The sequence below is a fragment of the Caloenas nicobarica genome, chromosome 1 (genome assembly GCF_036013445.1).
Source record: "Caloenas nicobarica isolate bCalNic1 chromosome 1, bCalNic1.hap1, whole genome shotgun sequence".
In the NCBI taxonomy this organism is placed as follows: domain Eukaryota; kingdom Metazoa; phylum Chordata; class Aves; order Columbiformes; family Columbidae; genus Caloenas; species Caloenas nicobarica.
This window is the reverse complement of record NC_088245.1, coordinates 80896407-80919163: the sequence shown is the minus strand read 5'-3', so window position 1 is coordinate 80919163 and position 22757 is coordinate 80896407. Positions and strand designations below refer to the sequence as shown.

The following is a 22757-nucleotide window of genomic DNA, read 5'->3' as shown; positions in this document are numbered from 1 at the left end:
TAAAGTAGGTATATATTTCAAATCCAAGGGAAAGTAAGGACCACCTGAACTGGTCTTACAAATCTATAGAGTAATTATTCTTGTCTCTTCTGTCTGAATAAAATAAAGATTGTAAAATCCACTTTTAAGTCCATTTCAGTTTTGATATAGCTGCCCAATATGCAGTTGCTTGGAGAAGAGTGTCGTTGCCACCATATCAGAATGCTACCATTTAATAGCATGGAGTTATTTTAAAAATCTCAGTGTATGCTTGTTCATCTAAGCATAAGCATTGAACATTAGTTGTTCTAGATGCCTCTGTAGTTAATAGAAAGGCACCTCTCAAGAGGGACTCCTCCCATCCTAAGTTATGTGTCCGAAATTATTTGTGCAAATAGCCCCTGGCCATTGACTACGTCTCTGTAGGGAGCCTGGACAATTCATTCAGATGGGCTAAGTCAGCTGCAGATGGTGAAAGCTGGGAAATCAGATATGATGAAATTCCAAACTCTTTGCATACTGTGAGCATTATGCCTGATGATCAATTTAGTCAGCATGATTCTCCTTATTTAAAGAGATATTTCATGTTATTATTTTTCCACCCTGTGGGTAACCACTTTAACAAAAGTTGTGGAGGGAGTTCACCATAGCTTTAGATACTGCTCAGCAGGTTATTCACTCCAATTGTCTTATATGTATTATTTTTCTCTTCTTTAGTCTTCTGGTACCAGTATCACAGTGGATATTGCTGTCATGGGAGAAGCACATGGGCTCATTACAGACCTTCTAGCAGATCCTTCGCTGCCCCCCAATGTGTGTACTTCACTGAGAACAGTGAGCAACCTGCTTAATACGCAGTTAACCTTCCAGGCCATCCACAAGCCAAGGGTGAACCCTTTGGTGTCCTTCAGTGAGAACTACACCTGCTCCGATTCAGAGGAATGTCCAGAGAAAGGAGAGAAACTAGCTATTCCCAAGGTGAGTACTGGATCCTGTCCATCATCTTATAACTCTGCTCTCCCTAAAGGGGCAGCACTAGACTAGTGGGATGTTTCCTTGGACTTTTTGCTTGTTTGCTTCAGATTCACATCTTATGCACTAATCATACTGTACTATTAAAAGGACAGCTAAGTAGACTGTTGGTTTTGTAGTAAGAAAATTCCTGTGTGTCCTTCAACTCATGGCCAGGTTAACTTTGGTTCAGGCATGTTTAGAAGATGATGTTCAACACAGGGTAGTTCACATACAGGGTGTGCATATTTCTTCACAGGTGTTGGCTGGAGCTTAAGAGAGAAGACACGATGGGGAGCAGAGCAAGCAAAAGTCTTTTGACATCGAGACTCACAAGTCTGTCCCATTACTTCTCACAAAGATATTCCCCTCCCACTCAAAAGATTTGACCAAGTGCATGTAGTTTCACTATTCTGGTCAATTAACAGTAGGGAATTAAGTAGTAATATGAGGGACCTTTTTGCCCGCATTGAACATTGGATTTTGAAATTCTTTATGAATTTGAGTCTTTTCTTCCATCCCTTAGCTAGAGGTGTGAAACATATAGAAGTCAATGAAAAAGTCTGTTGATGACCTCCAGGTGCAATGGACCAAGTTTAAAATGTTGTATATGAAACAAACAAAAATATCACAGAATCACAGAATGTTAGAGATTGAAAGGGACCTCAAAAGATCATCTAGTTCAATCCCCCTGCCAGAGCAGGAACACCCAGATGAGGTTACACAGGAAGGTGTCCAGGCGGGTTTTGAATGTCTCCAGAGAAGGAGACTCCACAACCTCCCTGGGCAGCCTGTTCCAGTGTTCTGTCACCCTCACTGAGAAGAAGTTTCTTCTCAAATTTAAGTGGAACCTCTTGTGTTCCAGTTCGAACCCATTACCCCTTGTCCTATCATTGGTTGTCACCAAGAAGAGCCTGGCTCCATCCTCATGACACTCACCCTTTATATATTTATAAATGTTAATGAGGTCACCCCTCAATCTTCTCTTCTCCAAGCTCAAGAGACCCAGCTCCCTCAGCCTTTCCTCATAAGGCAGATGCTCCACTCCCTTAATCATCTTCGTGGCCCTGCGCTGGACTCTCTCCAGCAGTTCCCTGTCCTTCTTGAACTGAGGGGCCCAGAACTGGACACAATATTCCAGATGAGGTCTCACCAGGGCAGAGTAGAGAGGAAGGAGAACCTCTCTCGACCTACTAACCACCCCCCTTCTAATACACCCCAGGATGCCATTGGCCTTCTTGGCCACAAGGGCACAGTGCTGGCTCATGGTCATCCTGCTGTCCACCAGGACCTCCAGGTCCCTTTTCCCTACACTGCTCTCTAATAGGTCATTCCCCAACCTATACTGGAATCTGGGGTTGTTCCTGCCCAGATGTAAGAGACTGCACTTTCCCTAAATTTTTCCCTGCCCAACTCTCCAGCCTGTCCAGATCTCGCTGGATGGCAGCACAGCCCTCTGGTGTGTCAGCCACCCCTCCCAGCTTGGTGTCATCAGCAAACTTGCTGATAGTACACTCAATTCCCTCATCCATGTCATTGATGAATTTATTGAACAATACTGGTCCCAGTACCGACCCTTGAGGGACTCCACTAGATACAGGCCTCCAACCAGACTCCGCCCCATTGATCACGACTCTCTGGCTTCTTTCCTTCAGCCAGTTCACAGTCCACCTCACTATCCAGTCGTCCAGTCCACACTTCCTCAGTTTAGCCGTGGTGATGCTGTGGGAGACTGTGTCAAATGCTTTACTGAAGTCAAGGTAGACCACATCCACTGCTCTGCCATCGTCAATCCACCTTGTTACGTCTTCATAAAAGGCTATGAGGTTGGTCAAGCATGACTTCCCCTTGGTGAAACCATGTTGACTGCCCCTGATGACCCTCTTATCCTTGATATGTCTTAAGATGGCACCAAGGATAAGTTGTTCCATCACTTTCCCAGGGATATCGCCAGAATACTTAATATGACAAATATTGTGAGCTCATTCGAAATAGTCTTAAGAAGCCAAAGAAGACTGAACAAAAAAAGTATATGTTACTGCCTTGACAGATGACTTTATGAATGCTCGGGAATCCAACAGGAAATAACCACTGTTAACCACTCACATTTAGTAAGTGAGAAATTAGAAAGAACATGTCATCTTTGAAGTAGTTTGAATGGTAGGTTCATTGCTAATTAGCTGTCCTGCAAGGCTTACATTTCACTTTTGAAACTAAACTGAAATACTTTTGTCCTGCAGTCTCCCTTGTAAAATTAAATATAGGCAGAGGACATTGCACAGGCAAATGCTTTAGCAGTTCACATGGCACAGCCAGCATTCATTCCAGCATTTCCTGGCATCTGAATTGTAACACTTGTGACTCTTTTGTTAATGTATTTTAGTGTGATGATAATTATTACCCTGTTTGCCTTTGTAGCAGCTGTATGTATGAAATGGATGTTCACAGGTTGTTAAGCACGTTTTCCAGTTTATTTTAGTGTACATGTCTATAATGGTTGTACTCTAGGCTCTGAGTGGAAAAGTTACATGGAGGAACACTGCCATCACATGAGCAAGCACAGAGAACAGATACCAGCTTACTGTTGCATAATACCTAGTGAGGAGAAGAGAAATGAAGGATGAAGAAATAAGTTAATCCTACAGAGGACTAATTTGACTGAAGAATTCAGTGACCTAAATGTATTACGGTTCATAAAACTAATAGTTTGCAGTACTTTATTTAAGTGTCTAAATATAGGTTTAGGGTCTTTACCTTAAGCATCTGACACTGAGCATTTTGGGTAAGATAGTTGTTAACATATTTAACTGTAAGTCTGAGCTTCAGAACCACAAGTGTCTTCCATCTCATATCTCTTAACCCTCTGGCAAAGTCAAAGCTCTCCCTCACAGAGATATATTTATTTTAGTTCTTAACTATAAGCACTTCACAAGAACTACAAGAAAACATCTTAGAAAATGATAGCATCTGCAACAGCAAATCTGGATCTGCAAAGACTTGGTCATCATCCTTTATTTTCACTATCTGCCTTCAAAAATTTGGAAAAACAATGTGAGTCCTATTAGTGGAGAAAAGGAAGTGTCAGGTGAAAGAAAAATGCAGAGTGGTCAAGAAAAATCTGCTGTGAACCATGATGCTTTCCCTAAGCTTTTCAGGAGACATCATAGCCCTGAGCATGAAAGTTTTATTTCAGTGGGTGATCTTTGGATTGGGTAGATACAGCAGGACAAAAAGTTGAAGCTCTCTTTCTGTTATTTTTCTTACAGCCTTTCTTGTCTTGAATCTCTGATTGTGAGCATCCATGACAGTTTATAACATAGAACAGCTGAGGTTGAAAGTATATCTGGAGATCATGTAGTCCAGTTTGGAGATCGCTTAGTCCAGTCCTTCAGCTCATGGAAGCTGAGCCTGGAGCAGGTTTCTCTAGACTCAACCTAAAGCAGCTTGCCCAGGAGGGTGTCCATTTGGGTTTTGGGTATCTGCATGGATGTAGGCTCCACAGCCTTTCTGGGTAACCTCTTTTAGTATTCAATCATCCTCACAGTAAAATATTTTATTACATTTCAGTGGAATTTCTGTATTTCAATTCATGCCCCACTGCCTCTTGTCCTGTCACTGGACACCACTGGAAAGAGCCTGGGCATTTTTTTTTTCTTTACACCTTTCCTTCAGGTGTTTATATACTTTGATAAGATCACCCCTGAGCCTTTTTTTTCTCCAAGCTGAGCAATCTCAGGTATCTTCAGACTTTCCTTTTGTGACAGGTGCTCCAATCCCTCAGTCACCTTTGTGGCCCTGATGACTCGCTTAAGTGCCTTTTGCCACATCATATAAAACCAAACTTTTTGAAGAGCACAACCAACATTGGCTGACTCCAGTGAGAGCTCCAGCTGTTGAATATCTGTGGCTATGTGGCTGTAGAAATATACCTTCTTTTAAACTTGAAATAGGGACTATGGTCTAGACACTCCAGGCATTTAAAGCACCAAGTGTGTTGATTTGAATAGAAGGTGGGCATCATAATACCAGATTTAATGTAGCTCACTAGGTGTTGTCAGGCAGAATTAATCAAATGAAGATGTTTTTCTTCTGCATGTTTAAAGTGTTTGTAAGCCTATATAAACTCTAAGCAACTGATTCCTTTCTAGCGCTTACGGAGAAGTTTGCCTCCAGGACTGCTGAGACGAGTGTCCTCAACTTGGACCACCACAACATCAGCCACGGGATTACCTACACTGGAGCCAGCTCCAGTGAGAAGGGATCGCAGTGCCAGCATCAAACCTCATGAATCATCTTCATCCAGGTTACAAGTGACCTCTTCTGTCTTTTATGTCTCTCTCTTCGGGCAGATTTCTTTGGTTCTGCATGATGATGTCCCTGATATAAAAATGCTGACTCCAAAGTATGTTAGAACTACTTCTTCATGTTTCTGTAAATTGTGTTGCCAAGGAAATGGTATTACCAATTTTAGTCAGCTTATGCTAAAACTATTCCCATTATTGTGAAGCAAAATGGGAAAAAATATATTTATGCTAGAAAAGTGCAGAATTGCACAATAAAATTGGAAACAAGGTAAGATATGTGGTTAAAGTCTTCTTGATATACAACAGTTTCCTCCCTGGGTATTGCCCGGCCAAGAAACAATTCTAACAAGTAACCCAGCTGTTGAATATCACTTCTAAGAACACACGTAGTTATGTGATCCTGCCATTAAACCAGTTCATAAAGCGCTTCTCCATCCTCTAGATACTAACTTGCATAACACAAACTCTGATTTCAAGTGGACCGTCCTAAAATACACTATTTTATGCTTTTCTGTCCATAGAAATGGAGTATCATATGATGATGCAGCACTGTACATACCCTGCATCCCAGGTGCACACTTAATTGCAGAATATAACAAGAGCCTAGGGCTCCCTGAACAAACTCATGCAAATGCAATACCAGCAATAGATGGAAATAAAACACATTGAGTTAGATAGGTCAAAACGTGATTTAGTAGAGAGAAGTTAAGCCTCTAAGTATATTTGTTACCATTGGGAAAATAAAAAGAAAAAAAAAAAAAAGGTGTGAGCTAGGAGTAAAATTAAAAAGGAAGATTTACTGATAGAGGTTAAAAGCAAAGTTGAAAATGAAATGGACAGTGTAAAGTTCACTTACTGGATGGTTGCCATACTTTCCCTTAATTTTAAGCACTGCAGTGGAGCACTTCTTTACTTCTTGACCACAGAGTTTAGCTACTGGGATTCAGAATCCCTACTGTCCCATCCTTAATCCTAACTATCTCATCTAGTTAAAAGGCTTTTCCTAATTTGCCACAAGAAGCGAATAAACACAGCTGCTTTGTTGGGGTGCAGACTGAGTGCCCACTTTTATTTATGATGTGTTTATTTACTTATTCATTTAAGATGCTTCCTATTTTCAAGAGTTGTGGAAGCAGGTAATGGTGCTGTTAAGAGTCACAACTACAAAACAATAATTGATAAAGCCTCGAAATGGATTTCAGCAAAATCTCTGGAGGAATTGTACATTATTTGTCTTGCCTAGAAAAAGAGTTCTGGATTGAATTGTGACATACACAGTGCAATGTTACCTTCATATAGTGTTGTAGAAATAGAGGACTAGGTCTACAAAGAGGTTTGCATAGGCTGAGGTACCTACCTACTCCATTTGGTGCCCAAAAAGAAGTTTAGTTCCAATTTCCTACAGCATGTCCATCAAAGTCTTTCAAAGTTACCCAGAAGCATAAGGGACAGGTTTTTATCTTCTGGCTATATTCCCTTATGATTGACTGTATCAGTTAGGTATTCCCTGCTCACTCTTACCCATTCTCTGTTTCTCAGAGCCTGATACTTGAGCCAGTATCATAAAATACATAGGCCTCCCATGAAAGGGAGAGAAGTTGTGTCTGCTCACCTGCTTACAGCCAGCAGCTGACTGGTTTAGGGCATTTGCAGAGAGCTACCCTAATAAAGTTTCTTCTCTGCCTGAGGGCATTCAGACCCAGGCACCTCACATTTTGGGACTTCCGTGCTATGAGATAGCCTGAGGTGAGTTGCATTTAACCCTTCACGAGGGCTGTGGCAAATAATCCAGTAGCAGCCAGTGAAACAAGGAGCTGAATGGCTGTTACTCTCATGGTGCTCCTCTATGAGAAGAGAGGCTTGGGTCCCGGGCACTGTTAACTATGATATGTTTCATAGCTGTTTCAACAGGATTTCCTCGTCTCTGGTTCCGTGAATATTTTTCTATTCTAGTCAGAAAGGAGCAGAGCCTTCAAAGGAGGGGTGGAGGGCAGCCGGTTTTGCAGTGCGGTAGTTATGGTGCCACTCTGTGAGAATAAATTTCAAGTCCCCTACCCACTTCAGCAAGATCTTGGAAAGGAGGAGTGTGGAGACATGCTTTGCTATGGGGAAAGGAAGAGCAGAGCAAAAGCACCAAATTCAATAAAGAGAATTCAGAGCCGTGATATCAGAAGGCTCAAATGTTTTTTCTGCAATTCAAAGTTTGGTGCCAGTAGTGGAGAAAAAGATAGAACTTGAGAAGCCTCGACATCCCTAGAGTTTGCTGTTGGATAGCCTGGGTGAATGCAGTCCCAGAGAGCTGCTTTGGTCAGCCTTTCTTCCAGACACATAAACCTTTCCCATAGAGGAGGCTCTTGTGCAGGGAGTGTAGGTGCTCAAGGCAGCCTGAGGAGTACACTGAGTGTCTGGTGCAAGAAAAATACACGGTTAGCCAAAGTTCCCTTTGTGAGGAGTCCTGTGGATATCTGTAAAAGTAAATATGAAGAAGCTATAACCAAATGGAAATGTTCTTCAGTCACCAGCCTTTGGTTCCCAGGCTGCATTTGATTTATGCTGTTGATCTGAGACTCTCGCATAGTATGTAAGCATCCTAAGATGGGAATCAGAGCGAGAAGGAGAGCAATTAAATATTATTGTTGGTCTTGTTCTACCGTTGTTATATAACTCTACATGATGAGCCAACTAAGCAGGCTATCAATTCTTCCAATGTCTAATGTCGCCAATTGTATAATTATAGCTCTGTCAAGCCTCCCAGCCTACTGTTTGCAGTTCTTATTTTACAGTAGGAGAAACAATGTGTATTCCGGAAAGGGGAAAAATGAATCCTATAAGTCTGGCTTTAAAAATTTTGGCAGACCAATACAGATTTGCTTTCAAGGAAAAGAATTTTGAACTGAAGGAGAAAAAAAGATCTTGATTATCTGCCACTTGCCCTGTACCTAATTCAAGCGGGCCACAGGTCACAGAGAAAGGAGCATTTCATAGCTTGAAGGGTGGGAGACGGGAAATGACACTGGAATTAGCCTGTGGCAGATTCTTCAGTTACAAAACCTGCAACGTGTTCCTCACAGTCTGGGACATTACCTCTAGATTTCTATAATCAAATATTTGCAAAAATCCCCCTTCAGTCTTTGTTTAAGATTAGTAAACCTGCATTCTTCTGTCCCTATGTCATTAAACTGGTAAGATGTGGTCCTCTTATAGCTTCAAATAATTTGGGAAAAGTAATAGAGCTTCCATATTCCTTCCCTCAGTCACTTATATGTCAAAGGATGTGGTCTGGGGATTATGGTTTGGTTTGGTTTTGGTTTACTTTACAGTGGACCAATGTGTTATATTCTTCTTGTCAATTAAGAAACAAACCCACAAAACAAAGCAAACAAAATAATTTAAGAAACAGCTGGATTCTTTCTTTGTCTTACTTCGTCATGGATTATAGGAATTAGGGCCAACAAAGACACCCAGCCAATATTTTTGTAGATAGTGCTTGCTCTTCCAAAACAATAAGGTGTTTGTAGAACTAAGACAATGTTATGTCCTTTTTTCTTTCAGAACACTTCATTTTTTTCAAGTTGGTTGTTTTTGTTTTGTTTTGTTTTTTTCAAGTTCAGCTGGGGCTAGAGTGCTTTTAAAGGCTGTCTTCTGCCTTGCATGTCATCTCATCACTTGGATGTGAGACTATGAAGAGAAATGTGGAGCCTGAACAGCCTTATGGATCTGTACAGAGAAGTCATAGGCCTCATGATAAGAATGAATGCTATGGCCTTGTAAGAAGCTGATATTTGATGAGTGTCATTCAGGAAAACAATGATAAATACAATTCTGCTTTACAGAACTGTTTGGCCTCTTCTGGTACGCAGAAATCATAAATATATACAAGCACGTGCCCATCCTGCTGTAGAGGACAGGCGTTTGTTCCCCACACACACAGACACATGCACCCTATTTTCCTTGACTGAGTTTCTCTTGGATCAGTGACCAATGTCTTGAGGGTCTGTCAACAGGATTTTTTTTTTTTTTTTGAGATGCAGCATGTGTTTCAATTGGCTAGAGCGTGAAGTGCTTTGCCCAGACAAGAGGACACCACCAGCAAGAGCAATACAGGGCTCTTCCGAGCCTCTTCCAGTCTCCCGATGAGCTCCTCTGGTGCCCGAAGCGATACTGGGTATCTGCCTGGCAGGTGCAGCAGAGGAGTCAAGGAGGCTGACTTTTCATTTACACTGAGAACTTCGGACTGTTTTAAGGAGGAGTTAAAACAGACTATAAATTGACCTTATTTCAAGTCAACTTTTAAGCCTCTTTGTACTGTCAGAACAATATAATGAAGACATCTTCATATAAATAAAGTGAAAAGGCCTCAGCACTGAAGGAAGTCCAGCTTTGGAGTATCTGCGTTGTAAATATTTTCACAGAATACTATGCTGAGTGCCTCACAAATAGCAGTTTGGCCAGCAGATAGATGCTGTTTTCCTCATCAGATTTTGTGCTGTCTCAGTATCACATACTTCTTGCTGTGGCTTGTAACTTCTTAAGAGCTCCCATTTAGGCTTTCTGCTGTCTCGAACCATGTTTGTTTGTGCTCTGGTTTTGCAGTGCTGACTCTTGGAACAGTTCAATTCTGATGACAATCACAAAGAGCAGGTCCTTCTCCACCTCCTACGCTATGTCTTCTACCAACCACCTGAATGCCAAAAGGCAGAGCCGGCAAGGTGAGTGGGTGTTTGTGGCTCTGTCAGCCTTGCTCAGCTGCTTCCCTGTGACTAGCACGTGCAGCTGCTTTTGGTCTCTCTCCAGTCTGTGTCTTTTGTTATTTTTCCATCAATATAAACATAGTTATTTCCTTTGTTGGAAAAAAAAAAACACCAAACCAACAGTGGCTTAAAATATTACAGCTCATAGTGATGCCACTGTAAATGTTTTGACTTTTATGATTTATAGAGTTTAGTCATGACATGATGTGGCAGATGCGATACTAAATCATGTTGTGATTTATATCCATGTAATTCCCTTGACTACAACAGGGCTGAGAACAGTGTTTTCTATAACATTAGTTAAATTAATCGGCTGTGTATATGGCCTGAGATTTCTTGAAGCACAGTCTCCATAATGCCATTCAGAGCTGTAGGCAGCAACTGACCTTTCTTAAGCAAACATATCCAAGACACAGCCATTGTAACTCAGAGGTCTATCTCTGTATATTCATTCTTGAGAAAATCCAGCTAGTTCTTACTGATTTTTAGAGATGGGAAATATGGGGGATTTTACTCAGTAAGTAGGGCCTTTAAAAAAATGACTCCTGTTTTAACTGGGGGAAAGAAATTAAGAAGGTGTCTTCTTATTTGATAATGAAACATGCACTATGACAGCCATGGATCAGTCCTAGTCCACAGTAACGTGGTTCTTGTCCCTGTACAAATGCAGGATAAAATAATGTTTGCCCATGCTCTAACTTGTAATTAAAAATGATCACAAGGCCTTCCTTTTTAAATAACCTGTTTGGGTTATTTTTTTTCCAAACATGGGATAATGTTGAGACAATGTTATTCAAAGATACTGACCACCCAGACATCAGATGGAAATTGATAGGTGCCTGAGGCCTGACATCAGAAAAGTCAGAGAACCGAAACTTAGAGATGACTTTGAAGATATGGCTGCACAATTATTCTGCATATCTAGCGCTGTCACATCTCATCTCCTTTTCAAACTGAAGAGTTTATTTTATCTCCTCTTTTACAGAAGCTGCTTTGTTATGCCACAGTGAAGATTAAGTAACACAATATTATCTTAAAAGATAATAGGCACATAGGCAAATGAATAGAATTGAAACTGGAAAATGATGGAGATATAGTATTAAGAATCCAGGCATTTGTTTTAGAAGAAAATAACTCCAACTTGAACTTGTGATTTTCAGAGATTAACCCATTAAGTTGAAAAGGAGGAGTGTGTGCGTGTGTAATTTTTATACACTGAAAATGACGCTTACCAACCCTATCAGTCAGGTTTACATTTAGTCTCTTCTGCTTCCAGAAAGTGTTAATAGTCATCTCTGTTGGCCAAAAGCACAAGCTCCCCAATGATAAAGAGAAAGCTCCGTTCCACCACAAGGAATTTCTAGGGGCACTGGCTCACATGAGTAAAAATTTTGGCTTAGTATTTTATGCAGAAGACTGATATTTTGATGGTTTAGACTGTTTGCAGTCATGCAGTTTTAATTGTAATTTGGTTTTGTGTTCCAACGAAAGAATTGCATCAATTTGCATTAGTTAATAAAATTAGACTTTTATATATTAGCTCCATAGGCAATGTATAATAATTCTTGGTAGAAGTTAATCTAGAGAAATCTGTAAATCTGTTAATTTACAAAATGTGTCTTTAATTATACATGAAGAATTAGCATTTTAATATACTCCTAGCTATACCTATTTTAGCAAAATTCCGAGGTAAACTCAAGTGTTTTCATATGTAATTTCACATCACATTGAAGTTACTGTTTTACTTCTTCAACACTGCACATGTGTAAAATTTCTGGAGGACCTAAGCAGATGGATGAACTTGAAAGTTCTCCCTGTATTGTTCATTTTCTTTTATGTTGATTGTTCAAAATTCCTTGCTGTAGCAAGATATGTTTTCTCTCGCTTTTGCCAATAAATGGCGAAATGTCGAATTATTGAAAGTAGGTTTGCATTTTCCTGGTAAATTTTTTTTTTGTTAGCTACCCTGGCAAATTACTCTTTTAAAACAAACACAACCAAAAATATTTTAACAGACAGAAGCCCAAACTAGCAGTAGAAAGTCAGATGTGATTCGAAACAGTATTGTGAAAATTGCTGTTTAAATTCCCAGGACTTGCTTTAAATTGCTGAAAGATGACCGTATATATTGTATTCTCTAATGGTCATGAAGATTACCTGGTAAAATATAGCTCAAAGATAGATAATAATCCAACTCAATCCCCTCTGCAATGAATATGTTTTTAAAGACATATTTTTGTTAGATGGAATGCAGACATCTCAGTGGATCAGTAAATGTGTAAACAGAGGCTTTCTGTATTTTAAAGCAATTTCCATATGTCATGGCCATCTGATAACTTTTTAATTATTCCGTAGGCTGTAGGCTTCTGATCTCAAGAATAGCATAATATCCTAGTTGCAGTCATTGAGTTAACACGGTAATACTTACCACATGTTTGCTGTAGAAATACCCTTATCACAATTTAGGAGATGGTGGATATCTCAAAATTGTAGTGTAGTAACTGTCAGAGATTATTTTTAACTCTTGCATTGTCAACAGTAAATAATACTTTGACCTCATATCACAGTAAATTGTTATCAGGAAAAATGACTGGAACTGTACACATATATACTGCAAGGTTAGTATTTCATAAACTTAGATCAACATATTGCCTTATTCTAAGATAATTTTTGTGTCTGGACTGCATTTTAGATAGCAGGCATAGTTCAAACATAGAACCAGTTAAAGTTCCCAAGCTCTTTATGTCATTTGGCTTTGAAGATGAACATGGTAAATGAGCTGGGGCTGAGTTCCTACAAACTTCAGAACAAAGCTCAGGAGGTTAAGTCAATTTACTTGCACTTCCTTTTAAGATAGATTATCTTTGCCCCCCTGCACTATATTGTGAATGGGACCTTTTTGTCTGAGACTAGAAAATGTAAAGTGAATTCAAAGAGAAGGTGGCACTTTGTCTCAAACGCTGTACTGACTGATGAATTACATCTTGGCAGTGGTGCTTGGATAGAGTTGGGGACAGAGAGAAATACGTCTTGCCAATGTTCATATGTGTGGATCTTGGCAGTTTCTCACACACTAGCTCAGGAGTAGAATACCATGTGGTACAGGTAATGGTCGCAAGTCTCCCATAGTGAGCAGCAGATATTGAAAGCTGCACAAGATGGAGGCCAAAATCTGTGAGGAATGCAGAAATGGCACAGTAAGTGCAGTATTTTGTATTCCTGTAATCTATGACGACTAAATATTGCTTTTTTGTTGTTTATTTCTAGTCTTCACACATGTCAAAATTCAGATTTGTTGGGAACGTGCGTAAGCCTTTCTTGTCTCTGCTTTACAGATGGAGACAGTGAAGCAACAAGAAATTGCATATGGGTCTGGGAACTGTCTGTTTGGAGTTTGGTGTCTCTGTCAGTCGCTAGGACATGTTGATACCCATAATCATGCCGCTAACGCATGCCTTTCATTTCATGCCCACCAGTTAGTGCATCCTACTCAACAGGGAGAATATGCTTCATATTTTGAGCCAGATCTTCAGCAGGTAGAAGTGGCTGATATTAACGGAGCTTCATCTCTCTGTGACATCTGTGGGCTTGGCTCAGAGAGTTTCTCTTTCCTTTTGGAAACTGTGCTAGTACCTGCGCATCTGAAGAGGACTGTTTCTGCCCAGTGAACTCATATAACCATCTGCCACTTCTGTTAATTGACAAGACTCTTCTTTTCTTTTGCCAGGTATCCCGCAAAATATCGCACCTCTCACCTCCCCATGCCATTCACCAATTCAGGGGACGCCTGCCACAAGTCCTACTGGAAAATCAACTTCCGTGTCATTTCCAGACTCTACAGATACTGACACTAAGCAAGGCTTAAAGCCACACAAAGTCTTAACTGCTACTCAGAGTGCACCTAGCCTGTCAGACCCTATTATCAGCCCCTCTGTCATCTGCCGCAGGTAAGATAGTAATTTGACTGCGTTGGAATCTTTTCACATTATTCTTGCAGACAATCTCTTTTGGCCCACATAAAAGTTTTTGTGATTTGCCATCATATTGTGTATTGATATTTCACCATATCTAAGCAGTTGTTAGTATACGAGTAATTGTGTAGATTGATGCTGCAAAGTGCTTTTAAAGTGCAAGACGATCAGTTAAATTTACAACTTTTACTCGTGTCAGATGCGCAGTCTGATTCATAAATGAATTCTTCCTCAATAACTTGCAGATCCAAAAGCTGGATTTCGTGTTAACAGCTTGTGTTTCTCATGCCTTTAACACGAGCAGTCACTTCCAGGTCACGGGCCAAGTCTTTCACAAGAGGCACCTGATATTTGATAGAAAAATCTGACTGCTAGGGATTAAAAACTGCTGGCCTGTAGCCTTCTGATAAAGGTGTTCCAACAATGCCTGAAGACTGTGTCATTTTGAGTTCTCTCTCTCAGAAGGAGTGGATCCTGCCCTCCCTAGGGCAGAGTCGGATTATGTAGCACTGGGATTTTTTTTCGGAAATCAGCTGCAGCTGAGTTCTTCCTACTGCAGAGAGTTACAGTAACACAGGTTAATTTCACACTTTAAAAGTAGCCCATTATTAGATTACGCAGACCTGCTCTGCAAAATCGGCCTTTTGGAAAAAAGGTTGTTCTCTTTATCTTCTTGAAGAGGGCTCAGTTGCTAAATTAGATTATTGCAGTTTGCAATCTGTGTCCGGTTCAGCAGAGTGGGAAACACTGGTATTTAGAATCCTGTTCCAGTGTGGTTTCAAGGTTACCTTGCTCATTAGATGTTACTTTTGGTCATAGTAGTGATTTGTGATTATTGGCTAGCTAGCAAACAGCACATCAAGTCAATGCGACGGAAATGCTATCAGGTTTGACTATCTTTGGAAATCTTTGGAAATAGTTTCTGGTGTCAGTCACACGACTGCTGGTGTGTCTCGATATGCGAGGTGCAGGGCTTGGAAGTGGGTGTGAGAAAGTCAAAACTGAGATTCTGAGTTTACTCAAGGGAGTCATCCTCACTGGATTTCAGCCTAGGATCCTGGTGGGCTTTTAAGACATAGGTGACTAACTAGAAACCAAGTGCTTTTCAAAGTTTTTCAAAGGTATTGCAAAACAGGGTCTTGGCACTAATTCATTTGAAATGAAAACTGTATTACATATAAGAAATATACCATAAACGTGCTACTGTCTGATTAAACTGTGCCTTTATTACTGCTTCAACAAAATATTAGTAGTAACAACTAGTAACAATTATCACTGGAAGCCTTCCATTAAAGAGAACGGTTAACAATTGCATAAAAAATGTGTAAAAAAAAAAGTAATCCATGTAAGATTGTTGTGGATAGCAATGAAATATATTTTCTTGTTATGTGTAGACTTTGATTTCAGTGTAGTCATTGGTAAAATGCTCGTTAGCTTTTATGAGGCTACTGTCTTATGTGATCTACGTAGGTTGAATAACGTATTTAGGTTCTTAATTTCCTTGTTTTCAAATGCTTAGACTGCATAAGCATTACAAATAGTTACATTGCCAGCACATAGGTTTTGTTGATTGTTTGAAACAAACACATTATTTAAAATATTATGATGTAATGACTGTTAATAGAATTTGCATCAACTATTACTAAGTCGCTGTCCTTTTAACGTCCATTGGAAAATCATAAGCACTGTCATATTTCTGGCCATTTGTATATAGAGATGTGATATCCACAGATACAAGATGAACCAGCCGCATATAAATAATGTACCTCTTAGTAATGTAAGCACAATTAAAAAAAATAAAAAGGACATTAAATGGCTAAGACAAGCAGAGAGAGTTAAATTAAAAAGTGCTGGAAATAAATCTTTTAATGTTTAAGCTTTCACATTGTAGATTGCTAGTTTTCATGGTATGCAATCCCCTACATTTACTGCCAAAAAAACTGCCCTGCTAGGAAATAATACAAAGTCAGCAAACCTCTGCTACCACCAAATCAATCCCTCCCCCAACAACAAAAGAGAGGAAATGAACTCCTGATGGGTTCAGTGCTTTAAATCAGATCCACCCAGGCAGGGGCATCAAGACAGCAATTTTACTGTACTTTCTTTTTTTTTTTACTTACAAAGTGAAATGTGGTAGGACAGCAGAGTTTGAAAACTGTATTAAACAACAACATATACCAGATGATGCTGTTAAAATAAGTTGTAAATAATCATTTTTTATTCTGCTTAGTGGATGAGGCAGGAATCCTGTGGAAAAAATCTTAATCCTGTGATTAGGAAGTATGTTATTTTATAATGCCTGTGCATGAAGGGGATTGAGTTAAAGTTGCGTGGGCATGTTTACTTCTGACATAGAGCAGATTTCAAGTGTTACACCAGGTAACTTAGGAATTTTTTTTATATAGTGTTTTATGTGGACCATACATATTGAATCAGTGTGAGTTTGCATATGTTCTGGAAATAAAGGGGTACCACTCATAATGACGCAAACCCTTGTAGCATTACAACCAATCAAAGGCTTTCTTTCTCTATTATTTTTAAATTTTGGCTTGTTAGCATTGGTCTTATGGAAACCACAAAGAATGCGGAACAGAGAAATTAATACAGTTTTTCATCTCGTTTATAAACCAGAGTGATACAAGATTTATTCAGTTGGCTGTGCACTACGAGTGTCATTGTATACAGATTTGTAGTTTTATTTTAAATTCTTTCAGGATTTCTTTATGTTTGCAGGTCATACCAAGTTCCAGAAAATGTTTTGGATGACCCAGTCAAAAGCCATCAGGCATAGGAGTTCAGCCAATTTTTTTATGGTGAACTTACATTGGTGCAAAGTTTCTAGTACAAAGTTTGACCAATCAAAATAATGTTGTAATAGATGCTTTGCAAAGGCTGACATATAAAGGATGTGCCACAAATACTGACTCAAACCAGAGAAAAAAAATGTTAAAATGACAGTTTTTCATGGACAAATTTGATGTAAAGCTCATAAATTAGGTTTCAGATTTTTTAAGTTCTCTCAAGTTTTGATGATATATCATTGTTCCCTCAGGTCCTAGGCTCAGTCATATTGGGATATTGTAATTTGAAATGTTCCAACCGGTATTGAATTAACATTTAGGGCTTAAAGGGAATCACAAACAAGGAATAAAGCATTTTAATGGAAGGGAAGAACCAATCATTTGGAAAGGTCATGATGTTGTGATCCCTCCCACAATATGTTTCTGTTCTGGGAATGATGAAGCAAACTCTGTCTTCTTGTTTCATTGCTAAATGTCTGGATGCCAGATCACTCACCTCATATTCTGTCCAAAATGCCACCTTGGTTCTGATGTACTTGATATGTTGTCACAGAAGTAATGGAAAAATACCTTTTTGCAGTATTAGGGAGGAACGCATTTAAGTTTGAAGCAAGAAAAGGAGAGTAAATCCACATCATGAGTGAGTTCAGATTGTATTATATAAGATTATATGGCACTCTAGCAAATTTTCATCATTTTAATTCGTGTTTGTAGTACAGCTGTAATACAAAACCAGGGAGGGTTTATGTGTACTGATAAAGAATAAAAAATTCGTTTAGAAAAAGAAATCACATGGTATAGGTTTCCTGTTGGCAACACAAATTTATTGGTACGGGCCAGTTAATTCAAGGTCTTTTTGTATTTTTGTCTTTTTATATTCCTGACTTCCAAAAAAACTTCAGCTCACTCCTGTAATTTTGTCTTGAGATAGCACCCTGTACCATAGTTTACACTGTGTGACATAATCTTACACTGTCAGCAGGAAATCATGTTGCGTAAAACTATCTAACGCACAGGGTTCTTTATATTGTGCATGTTTCTTGATGTTTTATTTCAGCTGTGGCAGACCCTATAACCAAATAGAGACTGGTGATGGGACACTAGATAGAAGCGATGGTACCACACACACCTTGAACAGAACAGGTAATTCTTTGTCTGTCAAAAACTCCTCATCCTTTAAAAGTCATTCACTGAAAGGGCAGATATGCCTGTTTCTCATAAAAGGAGAATGTATGTAGGTGAGACCATACGAGTTGTCTTTGAGGCTCCTTTCCTTTTTGTTTGTACAACATGTGCAAAATGCTAATGAAGAACAGAGTTAAAATATAAAGAAAATATAGTTTCCCTCATCTAACCTAGTCAGCTCAAATAACGGTCCTCAAAATTTTTCTCACTCTGCAATCCCTGATCCCGTTTTTTACACTCTGCAGGGTATATGCTTTAATGCCTTTGGACAGATTGTCTGCCTTTGGCCCCAGCCAAGCAGCACATATGTATTATGAGTCAGAGATCCTGTTGCTATTATTCAGAAGGTCACAGGATGACTTTCATGCAATCCTTGCTGTTCACACAACAAGCTTTGTGATTTGTGTTTTAGATGATCCTGCGCAAGCCACTTCTGACTATGAGACCAACAACAGTGATAGCAGCGATATTGTACAAAATGATGATGAGACAGATTGCTCCAAAGAGCAGACACGGAAGGGATCCGTCTGTAGGACATACACGCCTGAGACCATCATTCTGCATCCGCTGATACCGCCTGAGGTAGCTTGATTAAGTTCCACTTGCACAGCAGACTGTGTGTAGTGATACTAGGGAAAAACAACAACAAAAACCCCAAGCTCACACACACACAAAAAAAACCCAACCAAAACCAAACAAAACCAAACCAAAAAAAACCTCTAGAGCTGTCTAAAGATTGTGACCATGTTTTTAAGCAACAATTGTATGAGACTTCTACCTTGTAGTAGGAAGGACTGACTTTGAAGAACTGAAAGGGCCTACTGAAATGTGTGAGAGCTACTAAGCCTTGACCACTTGTGAAACACTAACCATCTATTTTGATGAATAAATATAAGCTTATGAGTCTGACATGAGGCACTTCTGAAATGTTTGGCTTAAGCGTAAGTGTTGCCTTTAAAGGGAATAGATTGGAAGGAAGAGAAGTTATCTTCTCAAACTACCAGCATGATATATAGACTTCCTGTTCAGCCACTTCAGCTTCTCCATGGCCTTGCAATTGTGGCTAATATTTACAGTGATCCTTATTTTAAAATAAATTTGCACTTGCCTGAGGGTGCTCCATGACGTTGTTGTATGTCTTGAACGTAAGAACATTGCAGTATGGTAAACATTGACCAGTGCTGATCTTCTCATGGCTACTGTGTTCAGCTGTAAGTTTGGTTGAGATGCAGAGGGAAAACTTTGTTAGTTAGATTCTCCAGAGTCTGTTGTACAACTGAATTAATAAATTTAAGTTGGCATGAGCTCTTGAAAAATTTATTGTAATCGGTTGGAATTGAGTTGGACATACTGAGAGAAGGCATTTTTCTTGAGATATTTTGGTGTTTACTCATTTGCAGTTTCTTAGTAATAATGAAATTCAAGGAAGTATACAGGGAGAAATGTGAAAGGAAGGACACAACCCGTCTTTTATTTGCAGACCTTAAAAAACAAGTATGTTTCCGTTTAAGAAGTACAAGTCTTCCCTTGGATGATGCTCCATTAGCCACGTTACATTATAATGAATGGCTCCTGATGCAGAAGTATAATAGAAGCTGAACGTTTTTTCCTCTGTACTGCAGCAAATTTTACAATGAAGAAGACAGGCTCCCTTAGAAATGAATGAATGATTCCCGTGAATGAAGGGATGAATGTGTCTCATGGTTAAGTTCAGAGACTGATGTTTCATATATTCCTATATTTTTATTCATTCAAGTGGAACAAATTATAAAGGGGAGTGACTGGCTGCAGGGCTGGTAGAAATGGGGACATCCCTTCTGAGCTGAGTAAAGTACCATCAGCTTACAGATGATGCCAGTATGACTTTAGTTTCTTAAAAGCATAAATGTTAGCGTAAGATGCTTCACAGAACTAAAATTTCTCTTTATTCTGATTTCTGGCATAGGACAAGCCTATACTTGCTCCTGAGCCTCTGATTATGGACAACTTGGATCCCCTGATGGAGCAGCTAAATAGTTGGAACTTCCCAATCTTTGATTTGGTGGAAAAAATCGGAAAGAAATGTGGTCGGATTCTCAGTCAGGTAAGAAGGTTATCTTGTCTGTGATGACTGGCTGGATTACTGATAGATTTAGACTAATATTAACACCCATGACCTTTACAAGCTGATCATCCAATGAATTGTGATTCCTGCTGCCTAGTTCAAAGCTGACAATATGAATTCCTCATTACATTCCTTCTAAATTGCCACTTTTTAACATTTAAAATGTGAAAGAAAAAACCAAACTTCACCAATGAGTTTATTTAAACCTTTCTGAATATTCTCCTCTGTCTGCAGGAGGTGCTGATACCCCTTAGTGAGTTCTTTGTGAAAGAATTTCTCATGGGGTTCAGTATGGGAGGGCTAAAGGGTAAATATACTCAGTTGATGGAGGTTCTTTCCTATACTGGAGACTTCAGTCAGGCCGTGCAAGAAAACAAGATTTCAGGAAGTGGGGAAAAACATAGCCCTGATATTCCCTCATGTTTAAAGAGTCAGCACTTTGTTAGTAAGTTCATACCACTATTACACAAGGAAGACTAATTTACTATTAATCAGGATATAAGAGCTTACTAGTCTTTCTTTCAACTATAGGTTTTCCATTCCCTCCTGTAAGTTGAACACAGATGCAGACAAATCCCATCTCTACCCAGCACAATTGATGTCACTTCCAGAATCATTTTATTGGCTGAACTTTCCACTCTGTTGTGCCCCTTTTCCTGGCACACTGACAAATCAGCCATTTTTTCTTACAGAAGTATTGAGGTTTCTTAAACAAGAAAGGCAAGTAATTATATTTAGGGATGGGAGGAAAAAAACCCCAAGAGCATCTAACTGATCTAGTATCACTTTACAAAGCATTATGTAGCGGTGAGTGCAGGAAAGAAGAGATTATATTAATTGGTATAATGTGGGACAATTAACACCACTATCTCAAACACAGATGTTTGTGTGTCAGGCAGATCTTAGTGCAACAAGCTCCAGAGAGTGCTGTATCAAATCTTGGTCCCTTGGGGGTTAACTGTTGCTCAGTTACATTCAATTATCTGGTGTTGAACCAGAAAAACCACAGCATGAATTCAAATTTATTCTGTGGTCTGCTTTTTGTTGTTCTGTAGGTTGGCAAGGAACATCTATGTTTAACCAGCCTGCCAGCTCTCTAGGTTAATTTTTGAGAAATAGGCAAATTATGGCTGGATGGTGATATTGATATAAATTTGATGTTTGATGATCATTGAGACAATTTTGCGATAGATAATGTGTGAGATTAAAATGCTCTTCTAGATCATTGGTCGTGTTGTTTTCTAACAGCAAAGCACATTACAGAATGATTCTGGGATATTATAAGCAAAGGAAAACAAAAGTTCTAATAATTTATTCTCTGTATTTTGCCATTAAATGGACTCATCCATTAAAAATAAGTAAATTAACAAGCTGAATTAACTATGTTTGCCTTGCTATGTTAAATTTATGAGATGGAACAAAGCAGAGTTGACACGTGCCTCTAGGGAAGCATTCAGCTTATAAAGCAAATGCTGGCTTAGCATTTTGGAAGCTGCTTGAGATGTCTGTTTCTTTTTGGTATGTTAAATTGATTTAGACATATAAAAAGATCCCAAACCAGTCAGCGGCCATAAAAGCATCTGTGCAAAGTACAGTGGAAAGCACTCTAAAGCACTAACAAATATGCATAATAGGGGTTAGAGAGGAATTTACATACCAGTCTCTCTTCAGAAAGCAACAGCAAAGCTCTCCAACTGAGCTGATGCTTCACAACAGGCCATAAAGCTAGATAATATCTTCAGTCACACTTAGCACTCTTCTTACAGCTCCTGTAAAAGGAAATCTGTGGAAGAGAAACTCATTTGCTTTGGAAAGCAAATAAAGTGAAAAAGAATAGACTAAAGTCAAGGTCTCTCTGGCTTTTATTACCGTGCCCATAGAGCTGTGAAATGCTGGTGGTGCTCCTGTGCTCTCACTACACGAGCAGCATCGAGACAGGTTAACATCATTGCAATGGGTGGTGCCAAACAGAAGGTTTGACCATCTCATCATCAGGCATGGCTCCTGCAGAGAGATACTGCAGCCATGATACGAGGGAACGAGGGAAAATCTGTCCTTGAGGGATGGGGTATTCCCAGGATCGTCATAGTGGCCCTTGTGAGGAGTCATGTTTGTCAGAGCTGGAGTCTAGGTGCCAACAACTTAAAACACATGTTTGCAGAAAGCAAATGCAAGAGACAAAGGAGGAGTGCAAGAGGGTTGCCTGTAAACAGTGAGTAGGGAACCACCAACCTAAACTTTGTTCTCTGACAAGACCCATCTATGTGTGTCTGCAACACCCAGGAGAGTAGCATCGTGTGAATAACGATCCCCATCCCCAAAAAACCTTCCATTAGGAATCATTTGGGGGAGGCATTTGTCCTCCTTCTGACAGTGCCACCAGAAATATCTGAGTTATAAAAGATTCATTCAGGCATGAGCAGTGGTTGCAGAGACAAGCAAGAGACGGGGGCAGGAAGGAAGAGGCAGCGTGGAGCACCCACTGCCAAGTACCCGGCAGCTGCTGGCGTTTCCCTGGGCTTGCCCCTGGCAGCTGGGACCCCCTGCTCGACCCCTGGAACCGTCACTGCCAAGGGGTTCATGAAGCAGCATGTGATTTGGGGAGCAACAATTTTAAAAGACAGGAGTGTGTAAAAATGGTTAATCCAGAG

General features: G+C 39.7%; 1 protein-coding gene across 1 annotated transcript in view; it reads left to right on the top strand.

The window, feature by feature from the left end:
* PDE3A (phosphodiesterase 3A) overlaps positions 1 to 22757 on the top strand; it is a 264176-nt gene that overhangs the window by 212335 nt on the left and 29084 nt on the right. Inside the window, exons 3-9 of the mRNA XM_065632929.1 lie at positions 697 to 957; positions 5139 to 5293; positions 9888 to 10003; positions 13773 to 13992; positions 17875 to 17960; positions 18415 to 18584; positions 19948 to 20085. Of these exons, the coding sequence (XP_065489001.1) occupies positions 697 to 957; positions 5139 to 5293; positions 9888 to 10003; positions 13773 to 13992; positions 17875 to 17960; positions 18415 to 18584; positions 19948 to 20085 (1146 nt within the window). The remainder of the gene's footprint in view (positions 1 to 696; positions 958 to 5138; positions 5294 to 9887; positions 10004 to 13772; positions 13993 to 17874; positions 17961 to 18414; positions 18585 to 19947; positions 20086 to 22757) is intronic.